Source organism: Gopherus flavomarginatus, chromosome 3 (genome assembly GCF_025201925.1).
Source record: "Gopherus flavomarginatus isolate rGopFla2 chromosome 3, rGopFla2.mat.asm, whole genome shotgun sequence".
Lineage (NCBI taxonomy): Eukaryota > Metazoa > Chordata > Testudines > Testudinidae > Gopherus > Gopherus flavomarginatus.
Window position 1 is genome coordinate 144,177,915 of NC_066619.1, and position 13,059 is coordinate 144,190,973.

Genomic DNA, 13,059 nt, shown 5'->3' on the forward strand with positions numbered 1-13,059 from the left:
GTAAAATGATTGTGATGAATTACCATTGTCAATAATTTTTGAATGAGACAAATCCCAAACTAATCTGCTATCACCAATCCAAATGTAGTGGTCTTATGGATCATAAAGCCTCAGAGGGAAAATATTCCTCCATTCTGTAGCAGTCAATGAACAAAAGTGTTATTCATACTTTCCTCCACGCAAGCAGTGGTGGAGAATATAATTAGAAGGTGGGTAAGGAACTGGTGAGAATGTAAAAAGCAAAGTGTGTAATGTGTGGATTCTAAATCATTTCACAAAAGTGTCTGTTATTTTCATGTGACAGAAATCATTATGCACAGTAACTATGACATTCAATTTCTTCAACTCCGACTGTAATGCATTTACAACGTATTTGAAGAGCATGTTGAGTTATGGATGTAAGCACTAGAAAGCCATGATGCATTGAAGAAAGTGTAATTTAATTGGAGCTGTAGTGCAAGTATCAAATATCTGATGAGACAGTAATAAGTTAATGGTGAAAATGTAAGTGAAAGATCTGAGCCAATCAGAGTCCCGATAAACTAAAACTCATTGCCCTTAGAATATCCTTGTGGGTGATCTAAATTCCACTCAATTGATTTTCAACACAAAAAAGTAAACAATTTAGGAGGGATTCTGTGAAGCAGGAAGCTGTGATTGCTTCCAGCGGGGATGGGTTTTTTTCTGTCTTTCATACCCATACTGCCCTTGTCGTCTAACTCTCGCAATCTTAGCACAGGGCTGAGTTGAACCAGGACTTATAAGTAGAGCTAGACAACATTTTTTGGACAAATAGTTATTTGCCGAAAAGTACAGTTTCAGGTTGATTGAAATTATTTGTGAATTTGGATCAAATTCAGAAAATAGTTTCTGCTGGAAAAAAAATTGAAAAAGTTGAAATATTCTGTGCTGATATTTTTTTAAACAAAATTTTTCAATTTTTCATTTTGAAACTCTGTTTTATTTAAAAATTTAGCTACATATATTTAAAAAACAAGCAAAAGCAAACACTAAAACCAAAAGCAAACAAAACTGGGGAGAAGGATAAAAACACCCTAAAAATAAAATGAGAAATATTGAAAAAAAATCATTTTGGGTTGAACCAACTGAAAAAAATCAATTATCAGCTCACCTCTATCTTTGAGCTTGATGCAAGAATCACTGAATGTGGTTCTCTGGCTTGTGTTATATGCAGGAGGTCAGAGTAGATGATCATAACAGTCACTTCTGGCCTTGAAATCTGTGAATTTGGGTAAGGACAGGAGGTGAGGGAAATTTGTGGACAGTAGAAATATGTGCCACAGCCAAGCTATTTGCATGTCCTTGGTACTCATGTCATTACCCTATTCTGAGAGTTTTTCTGTGCTATAAAAATTACTCATGTCTGTCCATTAAGGATTAGGATGAAATTTTGTGGGGACTAGATTATCCCACTTTTGCCTACTGTGGGTTTCTTGAATCTTCCTCTGATGCATCTGGCACTGACCACTGTGAGAGTCACAATATTGGACTCAGGTCTGATCCAGTCTGGCACTTCTAATATTCCTGTTTCAAGGAAAGGAAAGAAAGTTTTAAAAATATTATTAAGATAAATTCAAGTGCAGTTGTCAGAATAATGAGTGGGAAAGTAGCATGTGGGATTTCATGTTTGTCTCTAAATGACTTCCGGAGTAAAAGGCCTTGCTATGACTTTTCCAATGAGTAGATCTTTTTGCTAAGTTCTGGTCCTGCAAACACATCTTCAGAGCTGATAGTCAAGCTGGGGTTCTTCCTTCTTCACACATTACCTTCAATAATTCAGGTTCTGCAGGCCAAGTTATGCCTTCAGTGACACGAGCACTGAATCATTCCCTTCAGTGGGTTTGCAAGGGTGTAACTGACCATTCTGGTAACTAAGCACAAGAAGGAATAATTCCAGCCCACTTCCCCCATTGGTGTAGTGACTCGGCAGGGCAAACAAGAATATAAAAGGGGACCCCCCCCCACTCCCTCCTAGGCACGAGGATAGCCAATAACCCTGTATTTAGGATAGTCATAGGAAATTGAAATTCAGGTCCCTGCTTGGCACTGTTCAGAGAAGGGACTTGACAGTCGGTCTACCACATCCCAGAGGGCTGCTGTAACCACTGCGCTATTGGCTGTTGTTGGGTGGCTTGTGCACTCTCTCTCACACTTTCACTTTCACTAGAAATTCCATTCTGGACCCGAGAAACCTTTTCAGACAAAATTTTCGTTGAAACCGGTGCATTGTCACAAAAAGTTTCACTTTCCATGAATCAGCATTTTCTGATGAAAAAACATTTTAGCAAAAAATTCCTGACCAGCCCCTGATTGTATGGCTAAATTGAGCCAGTCTAAGAAGGAAGATGCACAAAGATCAGAATAGCTGAGGAAGTAGGTATCATTTTATGTACCAGCACTTTATTCCCTAACACAGTAATGATAGAATATTAGGATTGGCAGTAACCTCAGGAGATCCTCCAGTCCAATCCCCTGCTCAAAGCAGGACCAACACCAATACCAACCAAATCATCCTAGCCAGGGCTTAAAAACCTCTAAGGATAGAGATTCCACCACCTCCCTAGGTAACCCATTCCAGTGCTTCTCCACCCTCCTAGTGAACCAGTGGTTCCTAGTATCCAACCTAGATCTCCCTAATTGCAACTTGAGACCATTGCTTCTTGTTTTGTCATCTGCCACCACTGAGAACAGCCGAGCTCCATCCTCTTTGGAACCCCCTTTTCAGGTAGCTGAAGGCTGCTACCAAATCACTCCTCACTCTTCTGCAGACTAAACAAGCCCAGTTCCCTCATCCTCTCCTCATAAGTCATGTGCCCTAGCCCTCTAATAATTTGTTTGCCCCTCTGCTGGACTGTCTCCAATTTGTCCACATTCCTTCTGTACTGGGGGGACCAAAGCTGGACACAATACTCCAGTTGTGGCCTCACCAATGACTACTAGAGGGGAGTAATGACTTCCTTCGATCTGCTGTCAGTGCTTCTACTAATACAGCCCAATATGCCACTGGCCTTCTTGGCAACAAGTGTACACTCCCCACTCATATCCAGTATCTCATCCACTGTAATTCCCAGGTCCTTTTCTGCAGAACTGCTGTTTAGCCAGTTGATCTACAGCCTGTAGCGGTACATGGGGTTCTTCCTTCCTAAGTGCAGGACTCTGCACTTATCCTTGTTGAACCTCATCAGATTTCTTTTGGCCCAATACTACAATTTGTCTAGGTCACCCTGGATATTATCCCTACCCTCCAGTGTATCTACTTCTCCCCCCAGCTTTGTGTCAGCTGTGAACTTGCTGAGGGTGCAATTCATCCCATCATCCAAATCATAAAGAAAGATGTTGAACAAAACCGGCCCCAGGACTGACCCCTAGGGCACTCCTCTTGATACCGGCTGCCAACTAGACATTGAGCCATTGCTCACTACCAGTTGAGCCTGACAAACTAGCCAGATTTCTATCTACCTTATTGTCCATTCATGCAGCCCGTACTTCTTTAACTTGCCAGCAAGAACACTGTGGGAGACCGTATCAAAAGCTTTGTTAAAGTCAAGATATATCACATCCACTGCTTTTCCCATAGCCACAGTGTCAGTGATATCAACATAAAAGGCAATCAGGTTAGTCAGGCATGACTTGCCCTTGGTGAATCCATGTTGACTGTTCCTGATCACCATCCTCTCCACCAAGTGCTTCAAAACAGATTCCTTGAGGACCTGCTCCATGATTTTGCTGGGGACTGAAGTGAGGATGACTGATCTGTAGTTCCTTGGGTTCTATTTCTTCCCTTATTAAAATATGGGCACTATAGTTGCCTTTTTCCAACCATTTGGGACCTCCCCTATTGCCATGAATTTTCAATGATAATGGCCAATGGCTCTACAATCACATCAGGCAACTCAGCATCCTTGGATACATTAGATCTGGACCTATGGACTTGTGCATGTCCAGATTTTCTAAATAGTCCTTAACCTGTTCTTTCACTACTGAGGGCTGCTCACCTTCTCCCCACGCTGTGCTGCCCAGTGCAGCAGTCTGGGAGCTGACCTTGTCTGTGAAGACCAAGGCAAAAAAAGCATTGAGTACTTCAGCTTTTTCAACATAATCTATCATTATGTTGCCTCTCCCATTCACTAAGGGTCCCACACTTTCCCTGACCTTCTTCTTGTTGCTAACATACCTGGAGAAACCCTTCTTGTTACCCTGGACATTCCTTGCTAGCTGCAACTCCAATTGTACCTTGGCCTTCCTGATTACACCCCTGCATGTTCAAGCAATATTTGTATATTCCTCCCTAGTTATCTGTCCAAATTTCCACTTCTTGTAAGCTTCCTTTTGAGTTTTAGCTCACCGAAGATTTCACTAAACCTAGCTGGTTGCCTGCCATATTTGCTATTCTTTCTGCATATTGGGATGGTTTGTTCCTGGTTTGTAAAAATCGCTGATGGTTGTTAGCAAATCTATCTGTTTTTTGTGCAAGTCCCCATGAAATCCTATTTTAAGTTATCTATGGGAAGGAATGATGCGGTCTTCTCCCCATCTGTTCACTTCATACAGTCATTCACACACAGTGGGACAACTGTCAGTCTCTCCTCAGTGTGAACAGATGTGGGGCGGTAGGGAAAAAATCCAAGTATAGCGGGAGAGCCATGTGTCAGCAGGGGCTGAACTGCTCTTTGACAGGATCAGGCCACTGATAACAGAGCCACATCTTAAAATCACCCACATATTTAAAAAGTAGACAGACCCATAATGTGCCCATCCGTAAGGCAGGCCTGCAGGACAATAGGACTGAGTAGGATCACATACACACTTGTTTGCAGCCATTAGGGCTCTCCAGAGCCGTGCTCCTCAGGGCCAAGGGAAGAGAGTAGGTGAAGCCATGGCTGAGGCTTCAGCCTTCCCCATATGTGATCCAGTGGAGCTGGCTGGCTGTGCTGCACCGGTTCTCAACTTATTTATTACTGTGGGCCACAGGTTGAGAACTACAGGCCCCCTTTTTCCTCCCACTACCCTCTCCAAACCCCTATGCCCAGAACTTCCCACTCCAGTGAGTGGGGCCAGGAGCAGAGCTGGCATCCAGGACACCGGATGTGGGGCCAGGAGTGGAGCCCCATATAAAACCTGGGGTGCTGCAGCACTTGTGTACACCCCTAGATCCTGTGCCTATTGTGCTCAGTTCCCCTGACCCCCTCATTGCCCTGAGGCCCCCAAACCTCCCCAGAGAGCCACTCTTCTGCCCCTGTCCCACTCACTGGCTGGAGCACTTCAGCAGGGCTGCATGACACTGTCTCCCCTTCAGCCAGCCCTGCCTCCTGACAGATCACAGTGGCAAACCTAGAATATTTTTAGCACAGACCTGGGCCACATCTGTGTCCTAATTTGGTCACATGCCTGCAGGGTGAAAGCCACTGTCCTAAGGGTACAATGCCCTAAGGGCAGGGCACCCACAGACCACCCCTTAGAATATCAGGGTTGGAAGGGACCTCAGGAGGTCATCTAGGCCCACTCCCTGCTCAAAGCAGGACCAATTCCCAAACAGATGTTTGCCCCAGATCCCTAAATGGTCCCCTCAAGGATCGAACTCCCAACCCTGGGTTTAGCAGGCCAATGCTCAAACCACCGAGCTACGCCTACCTGCCTACTTGCCTGCCTCAGGGGTTATTTCCTGCAGCCCATCATAGGCGCCGACTCCACTCGCAGCCAAGCTCCACTCATACCCCTCTTACCCCTTCTCTTCCCCTCTGAGTGCGCCAAATGCTCACTCCCTGCCTACCTCCCATGGATTCCCACCACCAAACAAACTTTTTGGTGGTGCTGAGGACTTTCCAGGAGGGAGGGGAGAGGAGTGGGGACACGGCATGCTCAAGGGAGGAGGCAGAGAAGAGGAAGAAATTTGGGGAAGAGGTTGGAAAAGGGGCGGGGAAGGGGTGGGATGAGGCAGGGCATGGGTAGGGCCTCATGGACTAGATGACTAGTCTGAGGCATGAAGTTCAGCATGTATGAATCTTTGCTGTGAGTAGATGGGAAAAATGTTTGTTAAAAGTGGCAACGTATTTTATATGAATACTTACTTTAAAAACTTCCTGCCACTACTGCTATCTTGATAGACTGAGTAGATCATCATCATTGTTACTGACCAAATAAGGAATAGTTACAGGTGTTTATATTTATTAAAACCCCTCTTCTCATTACAGTTGTTAAAAAGTTAATACATGTTAATAACATACTCTATCAACCGTTTTTTTCATTTTTTACTAGACTTTTGTATCGTTGTATGAAAAGGTGTCAGTGATGCAGTCCTCAAGCCAATGTACTAGTGCTCATGTGGCCCTCCTGGTGATTTGAATTTGAGATCCCTGCCTTACACAGAGCTGAAGTCAAAGGCACAATCAAGCCCTAAAGAATATCAATGAAGCAATCAGCGAATGAAGAGAGAGCGGCAGCTTTCAGCGATGAGTCTGAACAAACGCTCTCTCCTGACAGTCCAAGCAACCTTGAATGCCAGAAAACACCGGACGCCGGTCCTAACATTGCAGCTCTCTAGAGCTGACCAACATTCCATTATGCTGCAGTACAGAAACCCTCCTAAAGACAATCTGGCTCCCTGGAGTGGTGCAAATGTTGATGAGCTTATGATTGAATACGTAAAATTCCACAAGATACTGGCCGTGAATCTTCACAATCCAAAGCTGCAAATCTGCTTCACCAGAGCAGGAGCCGCTCTCATTATATCAGATGACAAATGGATCAAGTTACTTTGAAGCACGTTGCAAATTATACCACATTCATGTGTAATGGAAATAGATCTCGGTAATTTACGCCGATGTACTATACAAGAGCTGATCAAAACAAAAGGAATAAAAAAATCCAAGTTACAGGGAATATGTAGCAATTTTCTTTCCCTGGCATCATATCAGTCCAGCTAGATTACTGCCTGCTGTCTAATTAAATGAACATTCGCTCGTAATGTACAAAATACATTTTGAATCAACCTGCTCAAAATGTAACTATCATGTGCCCCATGGAATTGTTTTAATCTCTTTCTCTGGGGGAATATTAATGCCCTTTAATTGATAGGTTCCTAAAATTTCCTTATCAGTCAGCTACCTCCTTCTTAATCTTTAAAAGGTATTTAAGCAAGAAAACAGGACAGGGACTTTCTTATCACTCATTAATACAGAGGTGTCACGCTCCTTCTGTGGATCGGGCTGAATTAGATTTCTGTATCATGGATTGTGGGGCTGAGCTACAACAGTAGGGCTGTATTCTGCTTTTGGTCCATAGCAGAACTCCCACTGCTGCCTGTTCAAGGGTGTCAAGGCTGACTTCCCACTCTGGCACTTCAAGTGCAGAAGGTGGGTCCACAAGGATTCTAAAAATTAATACTGACCACTCCAGGCTGCTATTAAACTCCCAAGGTTTCAGCTTTTCTCTAAACAACACAACGAGGAGTCCGGTGGTACCTTGAAGACTCACAGATTTATTAGGGAATAAGCTTTTGTGGGTAAAAACCCCACTTCTTCAGATGCTTTTCTCTGACCTTGGATTGGTAGATGCTGCCACCCAAGTGCATAACCCCTCTGAGAGCTGAGAAAGGCACACTTGGGAATTCCTCCCTGTGGGGTACCCTCAAGCCCTTTCACCCCTGCCCCCGAAGAGCTGAGAAAGAAAAAAAAAAGAAATCAGCTGTTGCCACTAGCTGATTAAACAACACGTGCGCAAACTATTAAGACACAAAGATACAATTCCGTTCTTAAAAAAGGTAAATGTTATTAATAAAAAAAAGAAAGAGAATACATCTGGGAACTCAGGCTATTGTTAGATTTTAAAAGAGCAAGTACAAGAATTAAGAACTAGGATTTGCTTTCTTGAGGTCTAACTTAAAGGTTACAAACAAAACAAAAGCACAGGAGATTAGCACAGAGCAGTCCAAAAGCCATAACAAAATAAAAGGGATGAATCCAAATCGTGTCTTCCTAGACATTTCCTGATCTACTTACATATCTGGGGATTTAAATGAGTAGTTTCTAGGTATGATACAGATATTTTTTTCCATATCTGGTCCAAGCTTTTACAGCATAACTGCTGTCCTGTTCACCGCTGCCTGGGAGAAAAACAGACAGGCAAAATGAGAGTCTTTGTTCCATATTAAAAAGTTCTAGCCTTCTCATTTGCTCTTTTAGAAAGGGGTCCACTCACTACCTTTTACCTCTGCACAGCAGTAAGACTTTTTAACCCTTTACAGGTAGAGCAATTAGAGAACAGTGACTAAGAGGGATTTTCTAGCTACTGGCTGGCTGGGTGTCCCTAAAAGGGATCTCCCCCCGCCTTCATTTATCACAAAGGATAAAACAGGATCTTTGCGCAGTAACTAATATTTTGCTTAGGAAAATAATAGTTGCATTAGTTGGAATTTAATGGAAAACATGAAGACGGCTCCTTAGGATCATTATTGTTTCTGGCCTTTGTTTCAGCTGCAGGCAGAAAAACCAGGAATGTTTGATAAATGCAAAGTAATACAGAATGGGAAACATAATCCCAACTATACATATAAAACAATAGGATCTAAAGTAGCTGTTATCACTCAAGAAAGATCTTGGAGTCACTGTGGCTAGTTCTCTGAAAACATCCACTCAATGAGCAGCGGCAGTCAAATAAGCAAACAGAATGTTGGGAATCATTAAGAAAGGGAGAGTTAATAAGACAGAAAATGTCATATTGCCTCTATAGACCTCCCTGTTACGCCCATATCTTGAATACTGCATGCAGATGTGCTCGCCCCATCTCAAAAAAGATATATTGGAACTGGAAAAAATTCAGAAAGGGGCAACAAAAATGATTAGGGGTATGGAATGGCTTCCTTATGAGGAGAGATTAATAAGAGTGGGACTTTTCAGCTTGGAAAAGAGATGACTAAGAGGGGGTGTGATAGAAGTGTATAAAATCATGACTGGTGTGGAGAAAGTAAATAAAGAAGTATTATTTACTCCTCATAGCACAAGAACTAGGGGTCACCAAATGAAATTAATAGGCATCAGGTTTAAAACACACAAAAGGAAATTTTATTTTTACACAACACATAGTCAACTTGTGCACCTCCATGTCAGAGGATAGTGTGAAAGCCAAGACTATAACAGGGTTCAAAAAAGAACTAGCTAAATTCATGGAGGGTAGGCCCATCACTAGCTATTAGCCAGGATGGGCAGGGATGGTGTCTCTAGCTTCTGTTTGCCAGAAGCTGGGAATATGCGACAGGGGATGGCTTACTTGATGATTACCTGTTCTGTTCATTCCCTCTGCGGCACCTGGCATTGGCCACTGTCAGATACAGGATACTGGGCTAGATGAACCTTTGGTCTGTCCAGTATGCCGATTCTTATGATATTATGTGCTGTATTGGATACACTGCTGCTCTTTCATACTCTCAGGTATAGGAAAACGTTGCTGTATCAGATCTCATTGCACACTATGGCCGTTCTTATGTTATGTTACGAATGGCTCCTTTCTTTCCTTGTAACATCCTCTCCTTTATCCCTTCTCCTGAGCAGGTGGGAAGACAGCTGCCAAGTGAACAGTGCAATAGGAGTCAGAGAAAGGAAGGACATCACTGCAATGTGATCACCATTGGTGGGACATTTTTGTTGAGTTGGCCCACCCTCACCACTGCGTCCAGCAGCAATGTAAGCACACGTTAGTGGAGATTTCTGATAAAATTAATGTGGGCATTTGAGTTATCAGCAATAGGTCTCAGCATTAACAACTCACTCAGCAGTAAATTGGGCCAGATTACCTATCTCTTACAGCTATTATTTCAGGATCGCTTTTCAAATGTGCCCAAACTCCTATAGGCTTCCAAGGGGAGCTGAGCACCTCGCTCCCTTACTCCCTATTAAAAATCCCAGTTTTGTCTAACTTCTTCAGACTCAGTCAGAGAGCACGGCACTGGTGCACATTCAGAAGATTTTCTTTGTAGCCAAGAGTGCTATAATTTTACATTTCCTTTTAAATTAAAATTTGTGTTTTGCACAATTTTTTACTGATGGGAAGACCAGAGGCTCTATCAAAGGTGCTTGTTGATTGTTATAGTCAGGTAGCTAAGTGTGCCCTCCAGCAGATATGCACTAATGACCGACAGCAACAGTATTGCGCAAACATACAGAAGTTTTTATTTGGAGCATTCCCAGATGTACAACAGCCTAGGATAAGAAGTGAAGAAAAACAACGTAGCTGCTGAAGTTTCAGGGGGATTTAAGGCCAGCCGGATGTAGGCAGCTGATTGCAGTCTGGATAGGAGATCAGAGCTATCCTCTGTGCACAGGGGGATCTTGATGCCAACTTCTATCTGCTAGAGTCATTAGCTAAATAGGCAGTCCAGATTCAGGGTGCGTCTACATGGCAGCGGGCAGTCTAGTTTCCAGCTCGGATAGACACACACATGCTAGCTTTGAGCTAGCTCACTAAGCATAGCACTGTGGCCGTGGTGGCCCAGGCAGTGGCATGGGCTAACCACCCACCTACTATCCCATCTGCAATCATAGGTATGCCCTCAGGCAGCTAGCCCAAGCTGTCACAGCTACATGGCTATTTTTAGCATGCTAGCTTGATCAAAGCTAGTGCATGTACCTCTTCCCAAGCTGGAGATTATACCTGCAGCTGTAGTATGGACATATCCACAGGCGGGTGGGGAGACAGGGGCCCAGTGAGAACTGACTTGCCCAAGGTTGGTATCAGAGCCAGGAATAGAGAACCTAGGTCTCCTGGGCCGTATCTTGGTGTCCAATGACCTAGGCCACACCTTCTCTGTCATTCAGCCTCAGACTGGCTCAACAGTTCATTCATTCTCCTGAGGGAAGAGAGTCACCAAGTGAATCCTCGGCATCACTCTTGCAGCACACTGTATTCCCACTGAAGATATCCAGTAGTTTGTCACACTGGACTCTGATTCGTGAACAGTGACAAGCTCCCAACTTAATGGAGCGTGACTGTAAGAGCGCATACCCTGGTGGGCCTGATGAGAATGATTACTCACTGCTTTCATTTACATCTATTTATTTTTAAACAATTCAGAAAGAATTATTCCTTATTTTATTTAAATCACCCTGCCCAGGGCACCTGGAGAAACACAAGCAGAAGAGGAAAATCATAATTCTAATATATTAATGTGCTTGTTAAAGGTATTTAAAACATTTCAGGTATTTTTAATGGACAGGCTATTATATAACTTGTGAAAACTGGCAATAGGTATTGCAGATGATGATTAACTTTTTAGAAGGTGAATTTGCCAAAGAAAGGTGATGTAGACAAAGTACATCCTTAAAATGTACAATATTTCTTTCCTCCCTAAAAATGTACAGAAGCTTTAGGGTTAAAGTATTATCTAATGTTTGCATTTTAGCATTCAATAAAGTTGTTGAAAGCAAAGTCCGTTTTGTTTTTTGTAATTACATGAAAGAGTAAAGAATTAGTACCACAAATTTTATTGTCATCTCTTAGCCTTCACTGAGCTTCTACTCCCCAAAGGAGTAGAATTAATATTCAGGGACAGGAATATAATATTTTAGCGATGCTCAAGAGCAAAATCCATTAACAGTTATAGATTTTGCTTTGTGGTCCTGAACTAGAACACAACCTGTGTGTTAGGCCTGGTCCACACTACGCTGTTAAACCGATTTTAACAGCGTTAAATCGATTTAACACTGCACCCATCCACACTACACTGCTCTTTATATCGATGTAAAGGGCTCTTTAAATTGATTTCTGTACTCCTACAAAACGAGAGGAGTAACACTAAAATCGATATTACTATATCGATTTAGGGTTAGTGTGAACGCAAATCAACATTATTGGCCTCTCTTTTACAGTAGCTACCCACAGTGCACCGCTCCAGAAATCGATGCTAGCCTCGGACCACGGATGCACACCACCGAATTAATGTGTCTAGTGTGGACGCGCACAATCGACTTTATAATATCTGTTTTATAAAATCAGTTTAAGCTAATTCGAATTTATCCTGTAGTGTAGACGTACCCTTATTCTCATACAGTATATCAAGACTTTCAATGTTGCTCTGTATTAGTCCTGTTTTCTATGAGAGTTTTTGCCAAGGCTGTATTTAAAATGTTATAGAAGTGAGCAGTAAAATCGAGTCCTTTGTGCCTTATCTTCAGTTCCTTAAAAGGGAATATAGTTAGGCCAATGCTGGGTAGTTTTGAAAGCCATTCCTTAAAGAAGAATAAAATCATAGCTTCACCAAGACTTTATCTTTGTGACTCAACAAAATAATTATGCTTTCAGTAGGTTAGTGGTGGATTTTAAAATGATGTTGGAATTGTAGGCTGTCACTTTAATTTGAAAGAGGTTTTCTGCTGGCAGGGTAAGGTGTTATGAAGCGAAATGTGCACAGTCAGTCTGGAAAGACCCAACCTAGAACAAGGAGGGGTGAATTGTGCCTCTGTTTTAGGGAGCAGTCTGCTTTCTCTCTTCTCTCTGTTTTTTAGATACTGTGTGTTATCGTTCTGGACTCTAAGGCTAGAAGTAATGTTACATTGCTGCCTTCCAGAACAAATATCACTGGTCTACAATTTTTGAGAAGTCATCTGCTTCAGAGATAAATTCAAATATGACAATAAAAACAACTGATTGGCTACTGTTTCTAAGATATTTAAGTTTTTACATTTTATGTCTATGTATATTGTGTAGATAGTAGAGTTTTAATCATAAATTGTAAACCTAGGTCTTTTCATGTGTTTATGGTTGCTTTACATGATAATATTCCACCTGTCCTGTTTATGTAACACTTTATAAATAAACAAATATATAAATAAAATTTATTATGAAACAAAAGGCAAAAATCTATTATGTACATTGTTTAGTCCTATTCAGTGTCTACTCGGCACTTCTTGGCTTGTCTCTTGTATTAATTAACTGGAGCATCTCTTGTCACTGTCCAGCAATAGTCTGCAAGCATTTGCCCTGAGAGCCTGCCAGGAGATTCCACTGCTGTAGTCTGGAGCCCAACAGCTCTGCCTTACTCTTGAGTAG

General features: G+C 42.4%; 1 protein-coding gene across 1 annotated transcript in view; it reads right to left on the reverse strand.

The window, feature by feature from the left end:
* Positions 1–8,112: 8,112 nt before the first annotated feature.
* Positions 8,113–13,059, reverse strand: part of LOC127047353 (pre-mRNA-splicing factor CWC22 homolog) — a 483,087-nt gene continuing 478,140 nt past the window's right edge. Inside the window, exon 3 of the mRNA XM_050945473.1 lies at positions 8,113–8,122. Within this exon, the coding sequence (XP_050801430.1) occupies positions 8,113–8,122 (10 nt within the window). The remainder of the gene's footprint in view (positions 8,123–13,059) is intronic.